This window comes from Mauremys mutica, chromosome 1, assembly GCF_020497125.1.
Source record: "Mauremys mutica isolate MM-2020 ecotype Southern chromosome 1, ASM2049712v1, whole genome shotgun sequence".
NCBI lineage: Eukaryota > Metazoa > Chordata > Testudines > Geoemydidae > Mauremys > Mauremys mutica.
In genome coordinates, this window is record NC_059072.1 from 268,531,502 (window position 1) to 268,554,592 (window position 23,091).

At 40.0% G+C, this 23,091-nt stretch overlaps 1 protein-coding gene across 7 annotated transcripts in view; it reads left to right on the forward strand.

Moving 5' to 3' along the window:
- DZIP1 (DAZ interacting zinc finger protein 1) overlaps window positions 1–23,091 on the forward strand; it is an 81,581-nt gene that overhangs the window by 28,358 nt on the left and 30,132 nt on the right. For 6 of the 7 annotated variants that reach the window (XM_045009759.1, XM_045009769.1, XM_045009727.1 and 3 more), the window contains 6 exons: window positions 5,404–5,565; window positions 6,366–6,503; window positions 7,369–7,431; window positions 10,766–10,906; window positions 13,694–13,742; window positions 15,195–15,251. In XM_045009759.1, coding sequence (XP_044865694.1) covers window positions 5,404–5,565; window positions 6,366–6,503; window positions 7,369–7,431; window positions 10,766–10,906; window positions 13,694–13,742; window positions 15,195–15,251 — 610 coding nt within the window. The remainder of the gene's footprint in view (window positions 1–5,403; window positions 5,566–6,365; window positions 6,504–7,368; window positions 7,432–10,765; window positions 10,907–13,693; window positions 13,743–15,194; window positions 15,252–23,091) is intronic. The other variant, XM_045009745.1, reaches the window with a different exon arrangement.

Sequence of the window (23,091 nt, forward strand, 5' to 3'; positions counted from 1 at the left end):
TCCCTCTCGTCAGTGGGGGTAACTCACTCCTATCCAACCAGATGAACCACCATTTTCTTACAGAACTAAATAACCTTACAACAAAAAGGGGAGCCTGCTGCTGGCCTCACTTGCGCTCTGTCCCTATTGTAGTAGGAAGAGAACCTGAGACATAAGCCCTTGTATCAGAGGCCTGGTATGAGGCCTGAAGGAAAACAGGAGGAATTTGGGGCATTATTGGTGGAAAAAATGGAATGAAGGGGGAGAAATTAACATTTTTTCTTAGGCCCTTTATATCCTTACTATTGCCTGGTTTTTTTCCCGTGAAGGGGACTGTGCTGATATTTCTAAAAATTGAAGCCTACAAATTATTCGCAAACTGACAACAGCATGGAAGGAAAATAGAGGCCAAATAAATGTATGTTGCTAGACTACTAGCAATTATACTAATTCTGATTATGTCTTTGCCTTTGTTGTCCACTTGCAATTGGACTCCTTCAGCAGAGGCTGCCAAATGTCCACCAAAGACTAACAACTTTTAGTCATTACTACTGTTTGCAGAGTCAAGCAAGTGGCTTCATACTCAATACTAATTCCCTGAATCACCCATTTTCCAGTTGTTAGTGTATATATTTATATTTTGCAATTGCATAATTTCTGACGTTGGTGCTAAATTTATTAATTTATTACTTTTTAAATATAATACTCATATATAGGATGAATTTGCAGATGCAGAATTTACCACATAATTTCCTCATGAATTTAAGCTTTCATTTTTTTAAATTAAATTTCTAGCCCTGTGGTTGCAATGAGAGTTTTTAAATGGGACTGTGTAACTGTGTTAGGCATATCTGCCTGAGTCTGCAGACAGCCTGAAACAATAGCTCTGGAGACACGTGAACTGCCCCATTTAGCGCTGAAATCCAATGACAATAGTTTAAAATGTCATTGTTGATAACTATTTCCTGCTATAATGTGCTTATCTTGCAACCCCAAACTATCTCCTATGCCTTTCCAAGTGCCAAAAGCCCCATCTGTCTTTTATTTAAGCATTCAGGTTCCCCGAGAACTTCCAGAATGTAGTTTTCTGTGTTTGGTACAAAATTCTGCGGTGTACAAAAAAACCTAAAATGTAAGGGCAGTAAATGACATCATTTTAAATTAAATAAAATTAAATAATGTAATTAAACCAAATTAAATAGCACCAATGATACTGATTGGATAGTATGATTTGTTTTGATTTAAAATTAATATTAATCAGTTTTTAAAAATATTACTTGAAGCTGCAGCAAAATTTCCAGTCTGTCATGTCAGAATACTTCAGAAACAACAGTTGTGGGTTTTCCTGTAATAATTAGGTCAATCCTATTACAAAGCATGTGGGACCTTAATTTAATGATGCTCCCAATATGCATTTAATAACATCATTTCGATAGATAAATATTTTAGCTTAACCATTAGAAAATCCACAAAAATGTTAGCTATTCAGCTTCCTATTTGAACAAGGACAGGTAGGCAGAGTAATACTGAGAAAGCAAAGTTGCATTTGATATGTAAGGCACAAGGATAGTGAGTAGAATAACAGAACATATCCTGATTTGTTGAATAATTTTACCCATCTCAGTAAAATTCACCCAACTATACTAACAAAACTAGAATTTTTCTGGTGGAAGGAAGCTACTTAATAAAAAGCAATAGAAATGGGCTAAAATAACCTTTATCCCCTGAAGGTGGCAGTATAATTTCCATGATGCTGTGTATGCCGGGTGTGTGTCCTCTCTTTCGTCACTCTGCCAGGTGACAACCAATCCAGAATGAAGATTTTTGTCTCCATCCCTGATTCCATCTGTAGGCTCACAAGAACTTGCCCAGGTACCATGCCCCTGCTGGGTAGCTGCAGCTGGCATCTTTTCTGTGAAGTGATATCTTAATTTCTGGGCCTTAGATGGCACCAGAGTTCCTGTGGAGCAGAAGAAGCAATATGAAAGCCTAAAAATACGATGGAGGAAAGGGAAGAAATCCCCTTCCTGCTCAGCTCCAGTACTGCCCTAATAGTGAGGCTGTTCTGCTCAGAGTGTGCCGCCCCACCCCCATGTGGAGGTCTGACAAGCCATATTGAGTGGGAATAGAAGTAACTCTGAACTAGGGGCGTGCATCCCACTCCAGTAGCCCCCCCACTGACACCGGAGGAGTGAGAGGGTCTTCCCAGCACGATCCAGATCTTATGAAAGAAGAGACCCTTATTTCTGAGGAGTTGTTCCAGGATATCAGCAGCATGGAGGTAAGGGACTTCCAGTCCTTCTCAGGGCTTCCCCCACATTATTCATATCTAACTGCCTCAAGGTGAATGCACTAGCCTTGAAACTGTCCTTGTTAGTATAGAAGAACAGAGAACTTCATGGTATGTACAGTACCAGAAGAACAAACCTTTCTCATTATGAGCTGTTTCTGCCCTTTATACTATCCTTGCAGTCATTGCCTTGATATCCCCTACAAGAATGTGTTGGAGGGCACTTGGCCACTAACAACACTGAGCCCACCAGTTTTTCATATACAGTAAGCATTGAAAAGCTATCAGACAGCAACTGCTCTTTTGATCACTATTCTCCTAGTACTCTGTTAAAAGTAATGACTTTAAGTTGAAAGTCTGTATAAGCCATTATCAAGCCTGAGATTTCAAGTTCCCCTTTCCTTACAGTCTGTATATATGAGTGACAACTATATTTACTGATAGCCAGAGTTACCCTGTTTAGCCCAATTCTTTTGTATATTTATTTTAAAATTGTTATTTTTCTCACTTAAAGTTGTGAGGGCACCTTGTGTGAGCTTTTGCTGTAAAAATGTGGATTTCCTAGGACTCCACATCAAGGGAATGATGATTATTCACTGCCATTATTTTTGCTTTTATTTTGCTGGTTCTGATGGATTGATTACTTGTTTTTCTCTGGTAATGTGGTTCATTTATATTGGGTTATAGTTTGCTTGATAACATAGTAACAATTAAGGTGACCAGATGAGAGGAAGAAAATATTGGGACACATGGGGAGGGGAGTCGCCGGCGGAGCAAAAAAAAAAAAAAGCCGAGTGCTGCGGCAGATAAAAAAAAAAAAGCCGACTACTGCTGGCAGAGCCAAAAAAAAGGAGTACCGTGAAATATCGGGACAAATTGCGTCCCGACCAAAGATCGGTCGGGACGTGGGACAAACGCCTAAATATCGGGACATCTGGTCACCCTAGTAACAATTGAACTCATAGAGTAATAGAATTCTGGAAAAGACCTCAAGAGGTCATCTAGTCCAGTCCCCTGCATTCATGGCAGGACTAAGTATTATATCAGGGATTGTCAACCTTTGGCACGCGGCCAGTCAGGAAAATTCACGGGTGGGCCGAGACAGTTTGTTTACCTGCAGTGTCTGCAGGTTCGGCCAATCGTAGCTCCCACTGGCTGCGGTTCGCCGTTCCAAGCCAGCAGGGAAGGGGCGGCCAGCACATCCTTTGGCTCGCACCACTTTCCGCAGCCCCCATTGGCCTGGAACGGCGAACTGCGGCCAGTGGGAGCTGCGATCAGCCAAACCTGCGGACGCTGCAGGTAAACAAACTGTCCCAGCCCACCAGCGGATTTCCCTGACAGGCTGCATGCCAAAGGTTGCTGATCCCTGTATTATACAGACCATCCCCGGCAGGTGTTTGTCTAACCTGCTCTTAAAAATCTCCAGTGAGGAGATTCCACAACCTCCGTAGGCAATTTATTCCAGTGCTTAACCACCCTGACAGGAAGTTTTTCCTAAGGTCCAACTCAAACCTCCCTCGCTGCAATTTAAGCCCATTGCTTCTTGTCCTATTCTCAGAGGTTAAGGAGAACAATTTTTCTCCCTCCTCCTTGTAACAACCTTTTATGTATTTGAAAACTGTTCTCATGTCCTCTCTCAGTCTTGTCTTCTCCAGACTAAACAAATCCAGTTTTTTCAATCTTCCCTCACAGATCATGTTTTCTAGACCTTTAATGATTTTTGTTGCTCTTCTCTAGACTTTCTCCAATTTGTCCACATCTTTCCTGAAATGTGGTGCCCAGAACTGGACACAGTACTCCAGTTGAGGCCTAATTAGCCCAGAGTAGAGTGGAAGAATTACTTCTTGTATCTTGCTTGCAACACTTCAACTAATACATCCCAGAATGATGTTTGCTTTTTTTTGCAACCATGTTACTTTGTTGACTCATATTTAGCTTACTTTAAGGTCAGAAGGGACCACCAAATTATCTAGTCTGACCTCCTGTATATCACAAGCCACCAGTATCAGCTAATACCCATATAATAACCCCAACCACTGAAATGAGACCAACTCATTAGAGACCATGGGAGACTAAACTATTATGTGCCATGGGCAAAGAATAGGAGGGGCCAAGGTGCACCAGTGCAAGAAGCCCATGCAGTGGCAGGGAATTGACCAAGTGAGATATACCCAGATAATACCAGCAAGTAACTCGCACTTCAAGGGAAGGTGAAAACCCCCCAAGGTTCCTGCCAATCGGAGCTGGGGAAAAATTCCTTCCCAACCCCACATATCATGAGCAGTTAGACTCTGAGCTTGTGAGCAAGAACCAGACAGGTAATATGAATATATTTTTTTTCAAGTCTATAAATTACGCAAATTGGTTAGGCTTTGTAGCCTTAAACTTTTGTGGTTGTTTTTGTTTTTTAACTTGTATTAATTTCAATATATTTGAAGGAAATGGGCCTTCGTTTTTAGGCAGAACTTCCCATTGACTTATTCAGACACGAATTAAGGACAACATGAGTGATAAATGCAAAACAAAAGCTTACAGGTTGAGTGTTAAGAGAGGAATGTGATGCAATATTTAGGCAAAATTCCTTTACATCAGGGTTCGGCAACTTTTCAGAAGTGGTGTACCGAGTCTTCATTTATTTACTCTAATTTAAGGTTTTGCATGCCAATAATACAGTGAAAGGGTTTTAGAAGGTCTCCTTCTGTAAGTCTATAACTAAACTATTGTTGTATGTAAAGTAAATAAGGTTTTTAAATGTTTAAGAAGCTTCATTTAAAATTAAATTAAAATGCAGAGCCCCCTGGACCAGTGGCCGGGACCCGGGCAGTGTCAGTGCCACTGAAAATCAGCTCACGTGCCAAAGACGGCACGCATGCCATAGGTTGCCTACCCCACTTTATATACACAAGTTCCTGTAGGAGCTGCAATTGTTTATTTAGAGAAGGGAAAAATACTGGTTCAAATAATTGGTTTCACTCAGAAGTTCTGCTTAAAAATTGATGTCACAGTATTTTATGGAAGTTACCATTTGGCTCATATAGCTTAGCTATTACCTTTGCCATTTTTAATGTTGCATTGTTTTGTATGTGAGAACAGAGTGAGAAAATTCTTAGAGTAGCATTTTAAAATAATTTCAGGAATATGAACATCAAAGATCAAAAGAAGAAGAAATTCTGCAATCTTTTCATAAATGGAAAGAGGAAGAAAAAGAGAAATTGGCTGATGAAATAGAGAAAGTAAAAGAGATGTTTATGAAGGAGTTTAAAGAATTAGCTACAAAGAATACTGCATTAGAAAATGTAAGTGATTTAAATATGGAATTTCTGTTAATATTGTCTGTAATGAACTGATCTTGGTTTATTATTTGAAACATATAATAAGATACCTAGTTCTTATATAATGCTTTTCATCAGCAGATCTCAAAGCCCTTTACAAAGGAGGTCAGTATCATGATGTTAACATTATAAGAGCTGTTCTTATATAAAACTTTAAAAATATTAGTTAATTAATTAATGGTTATATTCTAGTATTGTCTCCTTAATTCCAAAATGTTTTCAGTTCTTTTCTGAATTGCACTCATTTGTATGAAGGAATCCTGCCTACAAGTTACATGTTACTCTTTTCTTAATCCTGAACCACTGAGTTCTTGTTTTGCAATTGGTTAGTATTTTATCATTACTGTCTGGAGGCACCTACCAAGTTTAGGTGATTGAGTGACATAGAAGAGGAGGAACAGCTTCCAGAGCAAGGTTCTGAGAGAGTAGAACTGCATGGGGTGATGTCACAAAGATCAAAAGTTGTATTTCCAAGTGTTCTGATGATGGATAAATCTGTGAGTGTCCAGGCACATCAGAAAAGCAATGTGCATGAATTTAGTAGAACTGCTTCTAGTTTGTTGGTACTAGTTCCTAACCTGCATCCTTGTAATCACAGTAAAAGTGATAAATTTTTACTGCATAGAAACATTTGTTGGGAGAGTCTGATGCACACACAAACTCTTTAAACAGTTATAATTTAAACTAAATTGCACATTAAACTGCAATCCTATAATAATTTCTTGACTATATGCTGGGTTTTTAACAGATATTTTTCCTCTTAGCAATTGTTAGAATTACAGAAGTCCAATATTCAACTGAAATCCAATTTAGGCACTTTAAAAGACAGCCATGAATTTACAGAAGAGAGACCTCAGAATGATCAGGATTATCAGAATATGATGCAACTTCTTGAAAAACAGGTAGTATTCTGATGTAAAGATGAATATACAATATAGTGATCACTACTGCTAGTCTTTGTGTTTGTACTTCTACAAATAAGAATGTAAAATTCAGAGTAAATTTCCTGTAATTCTCATTTCCTAAAGTATTTTTTTCTTTTCTGATTCACTGCTATCTACTAAATATCATTAGTAATTTCTGTAAAGTTCTAGTGTGTCTTGCTGAAGAGGGATTGAGACACATTGGCCTGGGATTCTCACCTATGCCCTATATGTTCTGGGTGGAGTTCGTTGGCAGAAGGAATCATCTGTGCCTTCTTGATCCTGGTGTTGCTTTGGAAAAAATAAATTTAAAAATTGAACAAATGATAAGAAACTCTGAGATGTTAGAAAATTTTAGTGATGGTTTCTCCCCTCCCTCCCCCCGTTTCTTTTAGTCGAAGAAAATTCATGGTGGAATTTGTTCAGTTCTTCCCACAAAGGGAAGTATACTCCATCTTTCACAAGTTAAGGTGTTTTATTTCATTGTCACTATAAACTCCATTAACCAGTGTTTGAATTTGTTATTTAGAAAAAAAACTACTCATATGTTTGTTATTAGCAAAATGAAATATATCATGGTAGCTTTATATTTTGTCAACTGAGAGACAGGACTTATATGTCCAGGATCCTATGAATACATAATTTCCAGTATGATTAATAACATATAACAATTACACTCAAACATATGAGACACTTCAATTACTGTTTAAGTCATAAGGAAGGGGTTACTGAAATGCTGCAGTATTAATAATCTTTTATGCTGATATAATGTAATTCAGCTTCATTATTAACCAATTTTTAATACAAACAAAATCTTTTAAATGAACATTTACTTTTGTTATAGGAGAGTAAGTGGACTTCCAGAATACAAGCCCTTCATCAAGAACATGAAAAAGAAAGGTGCCAGGTAAGATTGCATAGCAATGTGCTTATACCAAATACCTATTTTTAAGCCACACTCTCTCAATGCTACTAATACAGTTTGCAACATCTGGCAGATTAGAAATCCTAGATATTCAGAATTTATGTTCAAAATACATTCTTTTAGTATATAGCATTATTTATTATTTCTTGATTTCTTTTACAGTAGAGCCCAGAGATAGCAGTCAGGATCAGGTCCTGCTGTTAAAGAACCTGTAGAAACACAGGGAGATTCAGTCCATGCCCAGTCAATTTTTTCAGCTATGTGCAGAATGTACTTTATAGTGTTTGCACACTAGGTAGTTAATATAATGTACAAAATAAAATGGCAATGTGTAGCTCTCATTTATCCTGATGGGCCAAAAGGGGGTGATCTCCAACCTTTTTCAGCCATGAATCTCAAATTCCTCCCTCCATCCTCCCCTGTTTTTCCCCATTGTGTCTCTCTAGTCCTGAATCCTTTGAGCTTTTCTTGTTCCAGGAAAAACATTGTAATGGAATTTGATTTTTGCATTAAGTTTCATATTTTACTTTTTCTTTGTCTCTTCCTCAGTCTTTATCTTTTTTTCTTCTAGTTATTTTTTCCTCTCATTCCTGCTCTAAGTTTCTATCTTTCCTTCCTCCTCCTCCTCCCTTCATGTCTCATTCGGCTGCATAGCCATGATCTGGAACTGTCCAGATCAAAAATGGGAAGATCAGGGGCTGCATGGCTATTACTACTTCTCCCCCAGCAAGCAAGCAGCAGGGAAGTGTCATGCAACACCCTGAAAAGGGATATAGTAAATTTCTTACACACACTCACTGGGTACAAGAGTAGGGGAAGGGAAAAATTGTGTGTATTCCTTATGGAGTTTGTCACTGCATGCTGCCCGTACTCAGCGCTGATCCTGAATCAAGCCGATTGTGTTCATTGCCCAGATTCCCAACTCTTATTTCTAAAATAGCATTATTTGCTGCCATGGGTAACTGTAAATAATTTTCTTAATCTAGTCATATACATTTCCCTGTAGGTCTTACTTTCAGACCATGTCCATAATGTATATGCGCATCCCTTACTGTGTTCTATGTTTTTAAATACTCTGTCTGTAAATGAAAAATGATATAGGCCCTGATTCAGAAAAAGCATCTCCTATTCAGGAAAGCACCACAACACAAGCATGAACCCCATTGAAGTCACACATGCTTAAGTACTTTCTTGAATTAGGGTGTGACAGAGCACTCAAACCCTGCACTGACAGAGAAAGGGCTACTAGGCTGTGTGTTCCAAAGCAGCCCCGCCCCTCCTCCCCTGCCAATCATGTGTGATAGGAATGGGGAGCTTTTAGAAGAGGATGCTGTAATCAAGCGGGAGGAAGTCCAGGGAAGGGAGTGGCTAAATTAGAGTAGAGAAACTTATTTACACAGGGCCATAAAGAGAAGGATTTGAAGCAAAACCTTGCTTGTGTAAACAATATAGTATTTTATAGGGGGAGGATAGCTCAGTGGTTTGAGCATTAGCCTGCTAAACCCAGGGTTGCAAGTTCAATCCCTGAGGGGGCCATTTAGGGATGTGGGGCAAAAATCTGTTTGGGGATTGGTCCTGCCTTGAGCAGCGGGTTGGACTAGATGACCTCCTGAGGTCCCTTCCAATCCTGATATTCCATGTAGGGCTGTCAAGCCATTAAAAAAATTAATTGTGATTAATTGCACTGTTAAACAGTAATAGAATAACATTTATTTAAATATTTTTGGATGTTTTCTACATTTTCAAATATATTGATTTCAATTACAACACAGAATACAAATGGTACAGTGCTCACTTTATATTTATTTTTTATTACAAGTATTTGCACTGTAAAAAAACAAAAGAAACCATATTTTTCAGTTCACCTAATACAAGTATTGTAGTACAATCTCTTTATCATGAAAGTTGAACTTACAAATGTAGAATTATGTACAAAAAAACCTGCATTCAAAAATAAGAGTGTAAAATTTTAGAGCCTGCAAGTCCACTCAGTCCCACTTCTTGTTCAGACAATCATTCAGACAAAAAAGTTTGTTTACATTTGCAGCAGATAATGCTGCCCACTTCTTGTTTACAATCTCCCCTGAAAGTAAGAACAGGCATTCACATGGCACTGTTGTAGCCAGCATTGCAAAATAGTTATGTTCCAGATGTGCTAAAGATTCATATGTCCCTTTCTGCTTCAGCCACCATTCCAGGGGACATGTGTCCATGTTGATGATGGGTTCTGCTTGATAATAATCCAAAGCAGTGCGGATCGACGCGTGTTCATTTTCATTATCTGAGTCAGATGCCACCAGCAGAAGGTTAATTTTCTTTTTAGGTGGTCTGTAGTTTCCGCATCTGAATGTTGCTCTTTTAAGACTTCTGAAAGCATGCTCCACACCTTGTCTCTCTCAGATTTTGAAAGGCATTTCAGATTCTTAAACTTTGGGTGAGTGCTGTAGCTATCTTTAGAAATCTCATATTAATATCTTCTTTGCATTTTGTGAAATCTGCAGTGAAAGTGTTTTTAAAATGAACAACATATGCTGGGTCATCATCCGAGACTGCTATAACATGAAATATATGGCGGAATGCGAGTAAAACAGCAGGGGCATACAATTCTCCCCAAGGAGTTCAGTCACAAATTTAATTAACGTATTATTTTTTTAACAAGCGTCATCAACATGGAAGCTTGTCCTCTGGTATAGAGGCCGAAACATGAAGGAGCATAGTAATGTGGCATAGCATATCTGGCACTTAAATACCTTGCAGTGCTAGCTACAAAAGTGCCATGGAAATGCCTGTTCTCACTTTCTGGTGACATTGTAAATAAGAAGAGGGCAGCATTATCTCCCGTACATGTAAACAAACTTGTTTGTCTTAGTGATTGGCTGAATGGACTTGTAGGCTCTAAAGTTTTACATTGTTTTTCAGTGCAGTTATGTAGCAAAAAAAAATCCACATTTGTAAGTTGCACTTTCACAGTAAAGAAATTGCACTACAGTCCTTGTATGAGGTGAATTGAAAAATACTATTTCTTTTGTTTATCATTTTTACAGTGCAAATATTTGTAATAAAAAATACTATACACTTTGATTTCAATTACAACACAGAATATAATATATATGAAAATGTAGAAAAACATCCAAAATATTTAATTTCATTGCAATTGGTATTCTATTGTTTAACAGTGTGATTAAAACTATGATTAATCGTGATTAAATCACAAATAATTTTTTTAGTTAATCACGTAAGTTAACTGTGATGAATCAACAACCCTAATTTTATGTAATATTTACAATTAGTTACTTTTCAACGGTTTGTTTTCTAGCTACTGTCACAGATTGAGAAGCTTAAATCATCAATGACAGAGGATCTAAATGCAAGTAACATCTTCTATAAGAAAAGGATAGAGGAGTTAGGGCAGAGGCTTCAGGAACAGAACGAGCTGATTATTTCTCAAAAACAGCAGGTCTGTTTTATAAAGTATTCTTGGGTATCTAAAACCTTGGGGGCATGAGAGGAGATTTAAAAAAAAATACTGTAATCTGTGGATAAATTTCCAATTTTCATAAATCAACATTCTTCTAAAACTTGAATTGGTGGTATTACCTCTGTAAGTGGCATTGGTGAGATCATTACTGGAATACTGTGTCCAGTTTTGATGGCCATACTTCTAAAAGGGTCTGCCTGGATCATCAAATTCAATCTGTTGTTGCAGTCAACCACATCAGATAATTCCATTCATAGATTTATTGAATTGGAAAGGGCTCAGGAAGGATCAACAGTAGTGATTTGAGGGCTGGAAAACATACTTCACAGTGAGAGACTTAAGCTCAGTCTATTTAATTTATCCAAGCGAAGGTTAAGAGTTGACTTGGTCATGGTCTACAAGTATCTACATTGGAAGAGATTTCTGAGAGTAGACACTGCTCTAATTTATGAGAAAAAGGCATAACGAGATCTAATGGCTAGAATCTGAAGCTAGACAAATTCAGACTAGAAATAAGGCACAATTTTTTGACCATGAGGATAATTAATCATTGAAACAGCTAACCTAGGAATGTGATGGATTCTGCATCACGTCACATCTTTTAATGGAGACTGGATATATTTCTAAAAGAGATAATATAGTTCAAACAGTTTATGGGCTTGATGCAGAAATTACTGAGTGAGGTTGTATGGCCTGTGTTATGCAGGAGATCAGTCTAGATCATCATAATGGTCCCTTCTGGCTTTTAAAATATATTAATGTATCTATGTGTTAAAGTGTATGTGCTTATCAACAAGAGTCTGATTTTGCAGACTTCAGAAAGTAGTTAATTTTAAGCGCATGCGTAAGTCTTTGCACAAATGAGGCCAAGATTTGTGTGTCTGGTTAGCAAGTAGAAACTCTTAAATCATCTTCCATAACAAAAAATTACAGCTGAGAGTCAGAAACCTACTGAGCAATATATAAAATACAATTAAATAGTATATTCAGAGAAGGAGACGTAGAAGAGTACTTAGGCTCAGACAAACTCTGTACAAGAAAAGTGACATCTCCAAAGGAAATCAGCATTACCTGGTTTATAAAATGTCTCAAAGGATCTCAAGGCTCCATTTTTGAAAGGCAACTATGAAGGTCCAAGTTCCTCAAAGTGGAAGGGCTTGAACAGCAGATGAGATTGCTGAGAGAAACTGGAAGTTAGACTGGATAGATCATGAAAGGAGGTACCATTCAGGTGACACACTATGAGTTGAGACCTTTGATGGGTTGGATGTGCCAAGGATGGAAGAATGTGTCAGTAGGAAAATGAATACGGTAGCATATTTTACAGGAAGATATCAAGTGAATTAAAAAGTAGCATTAAGAATTTGGAAATCATCACTGGAAATAGGATAAGGGACTAAAGAGAACTGAACATGATACCAATATTTTAAAAGGATCAAGGAAAATATTGAGAAGTTAAAAAGTTCAAGTCTGACTCTCTACCAGGAAATTTACTAGGGACAAAATAAGAGCACTTTTGTAAATACAGATTGATCAGAATCAGAATGGGTTTATAAAAGAATGTGATGATGAATTTAAATGGATATAACTAACCTTTATGATGAAATTAAATGAGATTTGACTAGAAAGAAATAGACATAAGACATATTTCAGAAACATTCATTTATAGCCCTGGTTTGTTGGGTGAAAAAATTATGCAGGACGCCGTGTTCTACTGTTGTCTAGCAAATAGCTCTAAATCAGGGTTTCTCAAACAGGGGTTGCCGCTTGTGTAGGGAAAGCCCCTGGCAGTCCAGGCCGGTGTGTTTACCTGCCCCATCTGCACGTCCGTCCGATCGTGGCTCCCACAGTGGCAGTCAGCCACTGCTGCAGGAGCAGTCATGATGCTGGAGCAGCTCTGAAGCTCAGCCCCCGACAGTGCTCCAACTGTTAGTCCCCCCCACACCAGGATTTTTTTAGTAAAAGTCAGGGACAGACCTCAGGCTTCTGTGAATTGTTGTTTATTTCCTGCGACCTTTCCTTGACTTTTATTAAAATACCTGTGACAGAATCTTAACCTTAATGATTATCTAAATGTTTTTCTGAAGAACCACGTCTTTGTTCGTTGCATAGGCTGGGTGGCGACTGAGGCTAAATTGTGTAGTGAGTATGATTGGGGACCAGAGGAAGTCAGTGGGACTTTTCACACACTTAAAATTAAACATGTGCTTAAGTGCTTTGGACTGGGGCTGGACTTCAAGCCCCACTGCAGAAGCTGGAAATACAGCATGTAGTAAATGATAGTATAATGTAGTAAATGATACAGGCACCCCTAGGAACCTTGCCTATTTTATTGCATAGGCAAATGGCATACAAGGTATGTCTACATAGCAGAGAAAAAACCCCAGCTGGCCCATGCCACCCAAATTGGGCTCATGGGGCTCGGGCTATGGGGCTGTTTCATTGCTGTGTAGATTTCTGGGCTTGGGCTGGAGTGTGAGCTCTGAGACCTTCCCACATTGCCGGGTCGTCATTCACTGAGCACTATTCAGCTTGAGTGCTGAATGAGGCGGAGTCCAATGAAAACAAAATTTCTTCATCTGTGTAGCATTTTAAATAATCATTCCTGTCATCCTGGTTTTTGGCAATAGTGGAAATTTTGTTAGTCTTTATAATTTCATTTAATTTTCATTTGAGGCTTTGTATTTTAAGACAATTATTTTATTCAGTCTTATGGCATCCATTTCTAACTGTGTCCTAACCTTATTGTAAATTTTTCTGTTTCAGATAAAAGAATTGTCCACAAAATCACTAGTAAGCATCAAACCACACAATGGTAAGTGCAGGCTACAACAAAAGGCTATAAATTAGGTTGATTCTACTTCTGAGTCTAACATTTTGGTTCAGTTGTCCTAATATAAAATGCTAAAATATAGTTATCCTAGTACATATGGTACAGTACATTACAAATTGATACTTCACAAACTTTATTTTAAAAATCAAATCAGCACTTGCAGTTTAACTGTACTTCATATTTTGTCAGTGCTGCTGGCTCTTTGCCTCTTTTCTGTTGTGTGTCAAACCTGCACAGATTTGCACCCTTAAGGTTTGACAAGACACAAAGCTGAACGCTTGAAGGGAGGAGATACGAAAGCATGGCATTTAATAATTTTAAAAATGTAAATTATTTTACAGCTTTTGGTTTGGGTTTTAAAAATATTTTAGCTTAAATAGTTTTATTGTTGGCTGTCTATTGGCATCTTTTCCTAGCCCTGGTCCCTGGACTCAAATTCTTCCTTCCCTTGGGGCAGAGTCTCCACAGCCCAGCCTTCTTGGGGTTGTACTTGAATCCTGGTAGGGTTTCATAGCCCACCATCATCATGGTTCACCATCGGAGATCCTCCCTGCAATCTTCTCCTGACTCCAGGCTTGCTTTTAACTGAGCTAAGAGCTTTAATAACACTCATCGGCATGGCTTCTGGCCACCATTCCCATCTTGGTCTGGGGAGCTTTCCTGGAACTACCTGTTCTTAAAGGAGCTATGTATTAGAATCAGTTGGCCCTGGGCCCTCACTGCTGTCACAAGGGACAAACTATGCTATTATAGGAAGCATTTCACAGATTAGAAAACAAAAATTAGATTAGACAAAAACAGGTTAAATGACTTGCCCAGGTTTACGCCTACAACTAAGTGGCAGAGCAGGATTTCAGGCTTACCTCTTCCATCTCCAGCAACTAGATAATACTGTCATTTCAATTCCTTAGTAAAGCAACCTTTTACTATTTTGGAAACTCTGTTGGTATAAAATGTTGTCTTTCCCTTGAAATATGTTCCGTAATTAATTTATAAATGTGCTACTGTAGAACCTCAGAGTTACAAACACTTTGGGCACGTAGGTTGTTCGTAACACTGAAATGTTCGTAACTAAACAAAACATTATGGTTGTTCTTTCAAAAGTTTACAGCTGAACATTGACTTAATACAACTTTGACACTTTACTATACAGAAGAAAAATGCTGCTTTCCCTTTATTTTTTTAGTAGTCTACATTTAACACAGCACTGTACTGTATTTGCTTTTTTTATTTTCCTTTGGTCTCTGCTGCTGCCTGATTGCATATTTCTGGTTCCAAATGAATGTGTGGTTGAGTGGTCAGTTCGTAACTCTGGTGTTTGTAACTCTGAGGTTCTACTGTATAAGTAAATATCTGCTATGTTTGAATGTATACATCTGTTATTGTTGACTGTAAGACCTTTGTTGTTAGCTTCTTTCTTTTGTGCTGTTTTAGTGAATGCTCCAGCACAGCATGTTGTAGAACCTAAATCAAGTCTACAAGACACACATGGTGAGTTCTGTAATAGACTCAGTTTCAGTACATGTAAATCTAATACTCAGTCTTCACAATTTATTATCTGTGGGATCATTTCTATGACAATACTTAAATTCAGTGGAGAATACAATTTAATTAACTATGCTTTAATTCTCACATTAAACATTGTTTTAAAATACATGTAAAGGGACACTGTGGAGGTGGGTAGGTATAAAAACCGACAGTGCTTTGAGAGTGATTCCCACAAGATGGATGATTTTTACCTTCCTGGTGTATTCTATGTGTAGCACCCCTCTCCACCTGGTTACCTCTTTTAATGGCAATCCGCTTACAGGTTTTGATGAGCAGGTCTGGGTTCTTTTGTATCCCGCCATCCACTCAGCAGGGTGAATCTTTTTTCTTTTTTGCTATGAAATTATTTGGCGGTGCCTCCACTCCCCTCGCTGCTTCCTGGCAGGGTCACCAGGGCAGCTTGGGCGGAAAATTCTGACTACAGACTAATCCCCACTTACTTGTCAGATTGTTGGAGACTTCCAAGAAATAACACAACACATAAAAATATATTCAACAGAATAATTATATTAAACAGGCAACAAATACAACATAACAGGGTGAAACACTATTTTTAGGGTCACCGGTGCCCACACTGAAAATACCCGTGACTTGATGTAACAAGTGTAAAATTAGTGTCCTGTTGGTACACGTACTTTGCTGGGGCCCCTGATGACCTATACAATTCTCTGCAGAGGTGTAGCAGTGTGGCTGACTGGGTTCAGTACAGCCCAAAGGACTGACAAGTGGGAGGAGGTGGTGAATCCCTCCACAGGTGTAATAAGCAGCAAGTTATAAAATCCTCAAACCCTTACTCCCTGGCTTGAGGACACAGTTCAGGGAGTAGAGGGTCCCCAAAACAAATTCCCGGACTAACTAACTAAAGACGGTGCACTCACGAACTCCATGAATGATCTTCAGGTTTGAAGATGATGCTGGACGATTCCAGGGGCTGCTGTCTGCTGGCAGGGATCCTCCTGAGGCAGGAATCAGGCTGCGTTGGTCCCAGGATTTCCCCTCACCACAAAGGGGTGCAGGGCTTAAGGTGTAGGTTATACAACTACCATAACATCCAAACTGTAGCCTCCTAGCCCAGCCTCCAGTCACACACTCAGCAGGCAGCTTCCCTGGACTAGCAGAGCTGACCATGTGATGACTAGTCTCACCTAAGGAGCTGGAGGTGAACCCATCCTGGCTGGGGAAATTTCCCAGCAAACGCTACCAATTGGGAATCATCCGTGGGGAAGGAAAACCCAGCTGGGGGATCTGCAGTCAGGTCCCTACAGGCCAGTTCTCAGGGGGAACCCTGCTTGCAGACTTGGGACTCACCAGCTCCCCACACAGCCAGTCCTGCCCTTCCCCTGCCTGGCTCCAGCCTCTCCAAAATGGCTTCTGCCCACTCCTGAATTCCTTGGGAGGGGCATCTCACTCCCTGATGGTTTCCGGGCAGACTCTGAGTTTGCCTTCGCTCCTCCTCCCTGAGCTGCCATCAGACAGAGCGCCAGGAATCTATGTAATCTCTTTGCGGGTTACATATGTAATTTGTTTTTCCAACTGATCATCAGAACTAACAGTGGAGGGGAAGCAAAATTGTGACTTTCTATTAGACTAACAGTGAACAAACTGGTGTTTGCCTAAAGAGTGTGTGTGAAGTGGTTTGTTTGTTGTAAGTCTTGGAAAAAAATATATTTTGTATGTGGTTTCAGTCATTAGTTAGAGGGAAAATACGACAGAAATAATCAGGAAGCTAGAACTCTTCTGTTGGGATAATTGTCTTTGCATACTGTAGGTCAATATTTTGGTTTAATAGCCCACAATATTCTGATGTCCAATACAGGAAAACATCTACATTGACGTATTCAATCATCCTACTCTGAGTGCAGTGATATTGTCTAAGACTGTATCATCGTACTGTATCATGTCTTATTGCTTTAATTTTTTTCTTTTTAAACAAAATCAATATTTTGTTGTTGAGAATATCAAAATAGCTTCCATTGGGTCTCAACTTTCAAAACAATGACTAATACCGTTACCGTGGTAGCTAGAAATCTTCAGTGATCAATAAGATTCTTTTCTAAATAATATTTCAAATAGTAAAGTGATAGAGTTGTGGGTGTTGTGTTAGGTTTTTATGTATTATGAATATTACTATGCATGCAGTGTGAATGAATTTTGAAAAAAAATCTAAAATTGTTAAGTTTTATTTCTAAACAGAGCTTCGTAAGAAACACCACAGAGAGAGGAAATTTAATACCTCTTAGAGAAGCTTCTATAATTTTTCTTGCTTGACAATAAAAGTTTAAGTTCAGAGGTATCCAAAAATAGAGAATGGAAAAAAGATTTCACATGTTATGGAAGCTTTAGACAACTTAAATCAGGAATGAGAAACTGAAATTAATGTAAAAGCAGCAAAGAATCCTGTGGCACCTTATAGACTAACAGACGTTTTGCAGCATGAGCTTTCGTGGGTGAATACCCACTTCTTCGGATGCAAGTGGTGGAAATTTCCTGGGGCAGGGATATATAAGCAAGCAAGAAGCAAGCTAGAGATAACGAGGTTAGATCAATCAGGGAGGATGAGGCCCTGTTCTAGCAGTTGAAGTGTGAAAACCAAGGGTGGAGAAACTGGTTCTGTAATTGGCAAGCCATTCACAGTCTTTGTTTAGTCCTGAGCTGATGGTGTCAAATTTGCAGATGAACTGGAGCTCAGCAGTTTCTCTTTGAAGTCTGGTCCTAAAGTTTTTTTGCTGTAGGATGGCCACCTTAAGATCTGCTATTGTGTGGCCAGGGAGGTTGAAGTGTTCTCCTACAGGTTTTTGTATATTGCCATTCCTAATGTCTGATTTGTGTCCATTTATCCTTTTCCTTAGAGACTTGAAATTAATGTATTGATTTGAATATATATGCTGTGACTGGAAATAACAAATTAAGTAACCTTAAAGGGCTTTTTATGTATTAGAAAGTAGTAGTGTTCAAATAATATTAAAGTAACATTTATTACTAATCTATAGCTGGCAATAATTTAGTGAAATACATTTTTTAGATGGAATGGCAAAGTAATAATAAAAACATATTTATAAGTTTTCTATCTTTTTATACTCAGACAACTTCTTATACACCAAGATGGGAAGGGGAAGGAAAGTATAAAGTAGTTTAGATATGGAATCACAGTTCAGTGATCTGGTGTTGTCAAGAGGGTGTGCTTCTTCAGGTATAGCTCCACAGCGTTCACAGTGTAAAGCATTATTTTAACTATTCTATTTTTTTCCCTTTTTCATCTGCAGTAGGAGAATTTTCTTTTAGTTCTCTGAATTGCTCATTTACATCTGCAGTTTCAGTGATTAAATTCTCATTTCTCTGCTCTTGTTGTGGATGCTATTGCATTTTATAACACTTCTCAACATAGAAAAAGATTGCTTTTTGTCAGTATACAGAAAGTTCAATGTTGTTTACTAATGAAACCTCAATGAGAGTGCTGACTTTGCATGATTTTGCTGATGATTATTTTATTTATCTCTGCAGGTCTCTCTCTGTCTCTCCCTCTACTTTCCTCCCTTCTGCATTTTTTTTTATCATTAACATTCCAAATTTCGGCTCATAAAGGCTAGTGGAAACTAGAGCCTTCCCCTAACTTTTCAAAGATTTTCATGGGATCTAGCTGTATAACCAAAGGTGTAATGGAGCTTCATCTAATGCCATTCTGAAAATGTCTTAGTTTCCTAGCAATTTGAATAAATACTATTGTTTTTTTTAATTAGGCCATTTGGAAATCAGAAGATCTATCATATTCCTATCAAAGCAGTTTCCCACATCTGTAATACCCAGACTGTTACTTTTTTTTTTTTTTTTTTGATAGAATTACTTCTGGGAAAGTGTAATCTTGGATAAAATTTTAAAAGTGCCAAAACCTCATTTTGAAAAGTGACATGCATTTAGGGCTAAATCCACAGAAGAACTTCACTGAGTGTTGCAACACCTAAGCCCTAGGTGCGGCACTCAGACTCCCCATACAATGCATGGGCACAGTTAGGTGCCTGCGGAAGGGATCATCAAAAGCCAGCAAGCTGAGTGGGGAACCACCTAAATTAGACATGAGTTAAATGCAGAGGAAAGGGGTGAGGCTTAGGTCCAGATCCTCAAAGGTGTTTAGGCACCTTACTGCTATTGATCTGGGCCTTAAGTGTCTGAAAAGCTGAAGGGAAGTGCTACCCTCCACTTGAGCCATGAGCCAGTTCTTGGAGTTAGGCACATAAGGCAGGTCAGCCTATCCCCTAGCATGCAAAATCCAGACCTTTCTTGTGGAAAAACAAGAGAGAGGGAGAGCTCCCATCATAGCTAGGGGTCTAACAAATTTGCAGACATGAAAACTGCATCACAGACCGTGAAATCTGGTCTCCTCTGTGAAATCTGCTTATACTATAGGGTAAAAGTATACAAAAGTGCAAACTGGGAATCCCAACCCACAAGGGGGTCGCAAGCCTATTGTAGGGGGGTCATGGTATTGCCACCCTTACTTCTGTGCTGCCTTCAGAGCTGGGTAGCCAGAGAGTGGCAGCTGCTGGCTGGGCACCCAACACTGGGGGCAGTGCCACCGCTAGCAGCAGCACAGCAGTAAGGGTAGCAATACCATACCAGGCCATCCTTACTTCTCCGATGCTGCTGGCAGCAGCTCTGCCTTCAGAGCTGGGCATCTGGCCAGCAGCTGCTACTCTCTGGCTACCTCCCCCTGGTGCCTTCAGAGGTGGGCACCCAGTCAGCAGCTGCCACTTTCCTGGTGGCAGATCTGAAGGCAGCGCTGCCACCACCAGCAGCACCGAAGTAAGGGTGGCATGGTATGGTATTGCCACCCTTACTCCTCCGTTGCTGCTGGTCAGGGCCGGCTCCAGAGCCCAGCGGGGCAAGCACCCGCCTGGGGCGGCCCTTTCCCGGGGGGGCAGCAGGCTGGGCCGGCGGACCTGCCGCAGTCATGCCTGCGGGAGGTCCACCGGAGCCCCGGGAGCAGCGGACCTGCCGCAGGCATGACTGCGGAGGGGATGCTCGGCCGGCGGCTCCAGTGGACCTCCCGCAGGCATGACTGCGGACGGTTCGCTGGTCCCGCAGCTCGGCTGGACCTCCCGCAGGCATGACTGCGGCAGCTCAACCAGAGCCGCCGGACCAGCGAACCGCCCGCAGCTGCGGGAGGTCCAGCCGAGCCGTGCGACCAGCGGACCCTCCGCAGTCATGCCCGCGGGAGGTCCGCTGCTCCCGTGGCTCGGGAGCGCCTCCCGGGCATGACTGCTTGGGGCGGCCAAATTTGTAGAGCCGTCCCTGCTGCTGGTGGTGGCGCTGCCTTCAGAGCTGGGCAACTGGCCAGCAGCTGCTGCTTTCCGGTCACCCAACTCTGAAGGCAGCACAGAAGTGAGAGTGGCAATATGGTGACCCCTGTACAATAAGCTTGCCGCCCACTTTTGGTTCAGGATCCTCAGTTTGAGAAATGCTGTGGAGAAATCACACATTTTTCACGGTTTGCTTATGGCATAAGTAGCATATTTCATGCATGTGTAACACATCTGTGGAATTTGCTGTTTATGCCATGACGAACCCACAAAAAATGTGTGATTTCTCTGCAATTTAAGTAGACCCCTAATTATAGCTAATAGCTTGGTGATTAGGGGCATGCTCCTGGATTGTAATGAGCAGAGCAGGGACTTGAGCCCATATCCCAGGTGAGTGCCCTAACCACCAGGCTATTGGGTATTCTTGGGTGGACCTTTCTCAGTCTCTGTTGCTGGATCTGTTTCACTTTGTATAAGTAATTAAATATTCATTTTGAGCATGGACTTGAATTTGGTTCTCCCAAATCCCAGGTGAGTTCCCTAACTACTAGGCTGTAGAGTCTCTCTCTTTCTCTACCAATGCATTTATTAGTTGATACACTAAAAACTTAAAAAGTAACTCTGACTTGCACTTAATCATTGAAAACATGTGCATTTGACATATTTAGGTTTAACTGTAATCAAATTTTAAGCATATAATTAGACTTCTAAGAAATCACATATTGCACATGAGAAGTGAATTGATATACAGTTTATCTATTTAAAATATGCATGCATCACAGTCTGCAGCTGACACCCCTTTGTGAAATTTGATTTGTATGTGTGAAATAATGGAGACATAATTAAACATGTTTATTTTACTGTGCATAAGTGGTGAGGTGTTATGACAATCCTGAATTGTTATGGAGCTAAACTGATTTACCTAATCGGTAGTTTATGATTCTCTAACTTGGACAGATTGCTTATTGACATCAGATGTGATAGGGGATCCCTAAAAGAGTGATGTGTCAGAGCAGAGGTACACATCAGAACAAGGCTAAAGGAGTGAGTTCTGAATATATTACATTCACCAACAGTGTCAGTTTACAACAAAAGAGTTTTCAGGTTTTATACTTTCTTTTCATTTTGAATTTGGCTAGAACATATGGCAAGGACTGTCTTTTAATTACATTGCCACTACATGTGCCACTATAGTTAAGGGTGTGTGTTTCAACTCTGGTTAAAGGTTGACCTGTTTAAGCCCTCTAATTTCAACATGCTTAATCAGATTCCTTTGAAATTTGGTGTGCCTTAGGAAGGTTCAGGGCAAGATCAGCCACCCAAATTTGGGTTCTTTGAGCTAGGGGTTGTGGAGATATAAGACTCCCCTGCTTCCTTCCAAAAAATAGACATTTTTCAAAAAATTTCTAGTGGTGGTTTTGTTTTTTTGCACAGAACTGGAGATCACTCTATAGCTGTGATATGGGTTGAAATGGTCTCAATCTGTCAATTTTTCCCAAAGTAGTGCCTGGCACCCACTAAGCCTTTGGGGCACCCAAATTGTGAATTGTATTTAAGAATGTATTCACTTGTATAGATGTGTAGTCTGGAAGGATTACCCTGCACATGCCTCAACAAAGAAAAAAAAACGTGAGATGGCTTCTGTACAGCCACTTTATGCCTGGCTGGGTATTCAAGTGTATGTGCTGATGCCATTGCCCCTAGTGAGCACCCCTTCATTGATGTTTCTTGTCCAAACCTTTGTACAGCTATACAGTAAAGATTTAATAACTAATGTTTCTTGCTACAAATAGTCTCTATTATAATATAATATGTTTTTATTGTATGAGGATGTTTACTGAGAACTCAGCAATATAGTCAGCTGCCAATCTATCCAAAATATTTGTTATATCAGGTGGGAAGGAACTGAAGTTGGGGGGCGGGGCAGGATGGGACAGGGGCAGGGCACAGGGGTTGCGGCTGCAGAGAGGGCAGGCAATAAGGAAGGGTGGTAGATAAGCCTTGGATGGGTTGTTTGAGGAAAATATATATTTTACTAGTCCCTGGTGGGGCAGGCCACAAGTGGCTACATCCTGATCTCAGGGCCGATTAATGTGGTGTTTCCAGACACTTAGTGCTCAGTTTTGGAACTGATAGTGCAGGTACCTTGACTGCTCAGGGAAATATGCTGCCAGGGTTGTCAGTGTGTGGTTTCTGGGTGATTCCTGGGTCACAAAGTTACAGAAATTTGCAGGAGAACAAGGAATACATCATGACGTGGGGATTACTGCCACAGGCTGATTGGGTGGAGACAGGTGGCCTTCACTGGCCTCATGTTTTGTCCACTCTGCAGTATCTTAGCTGGTTGTGATCTACCGGAGCTTGCAATAATTCACTTGGGCAAAAATGAGCTGGGCCTTATTCCTGGTGTACATTTTATACAGGATACCATTTGAACCTACAATTTCATGTAACCATCATTTAAAGCTTTAGAATCCTCTCATATTCCA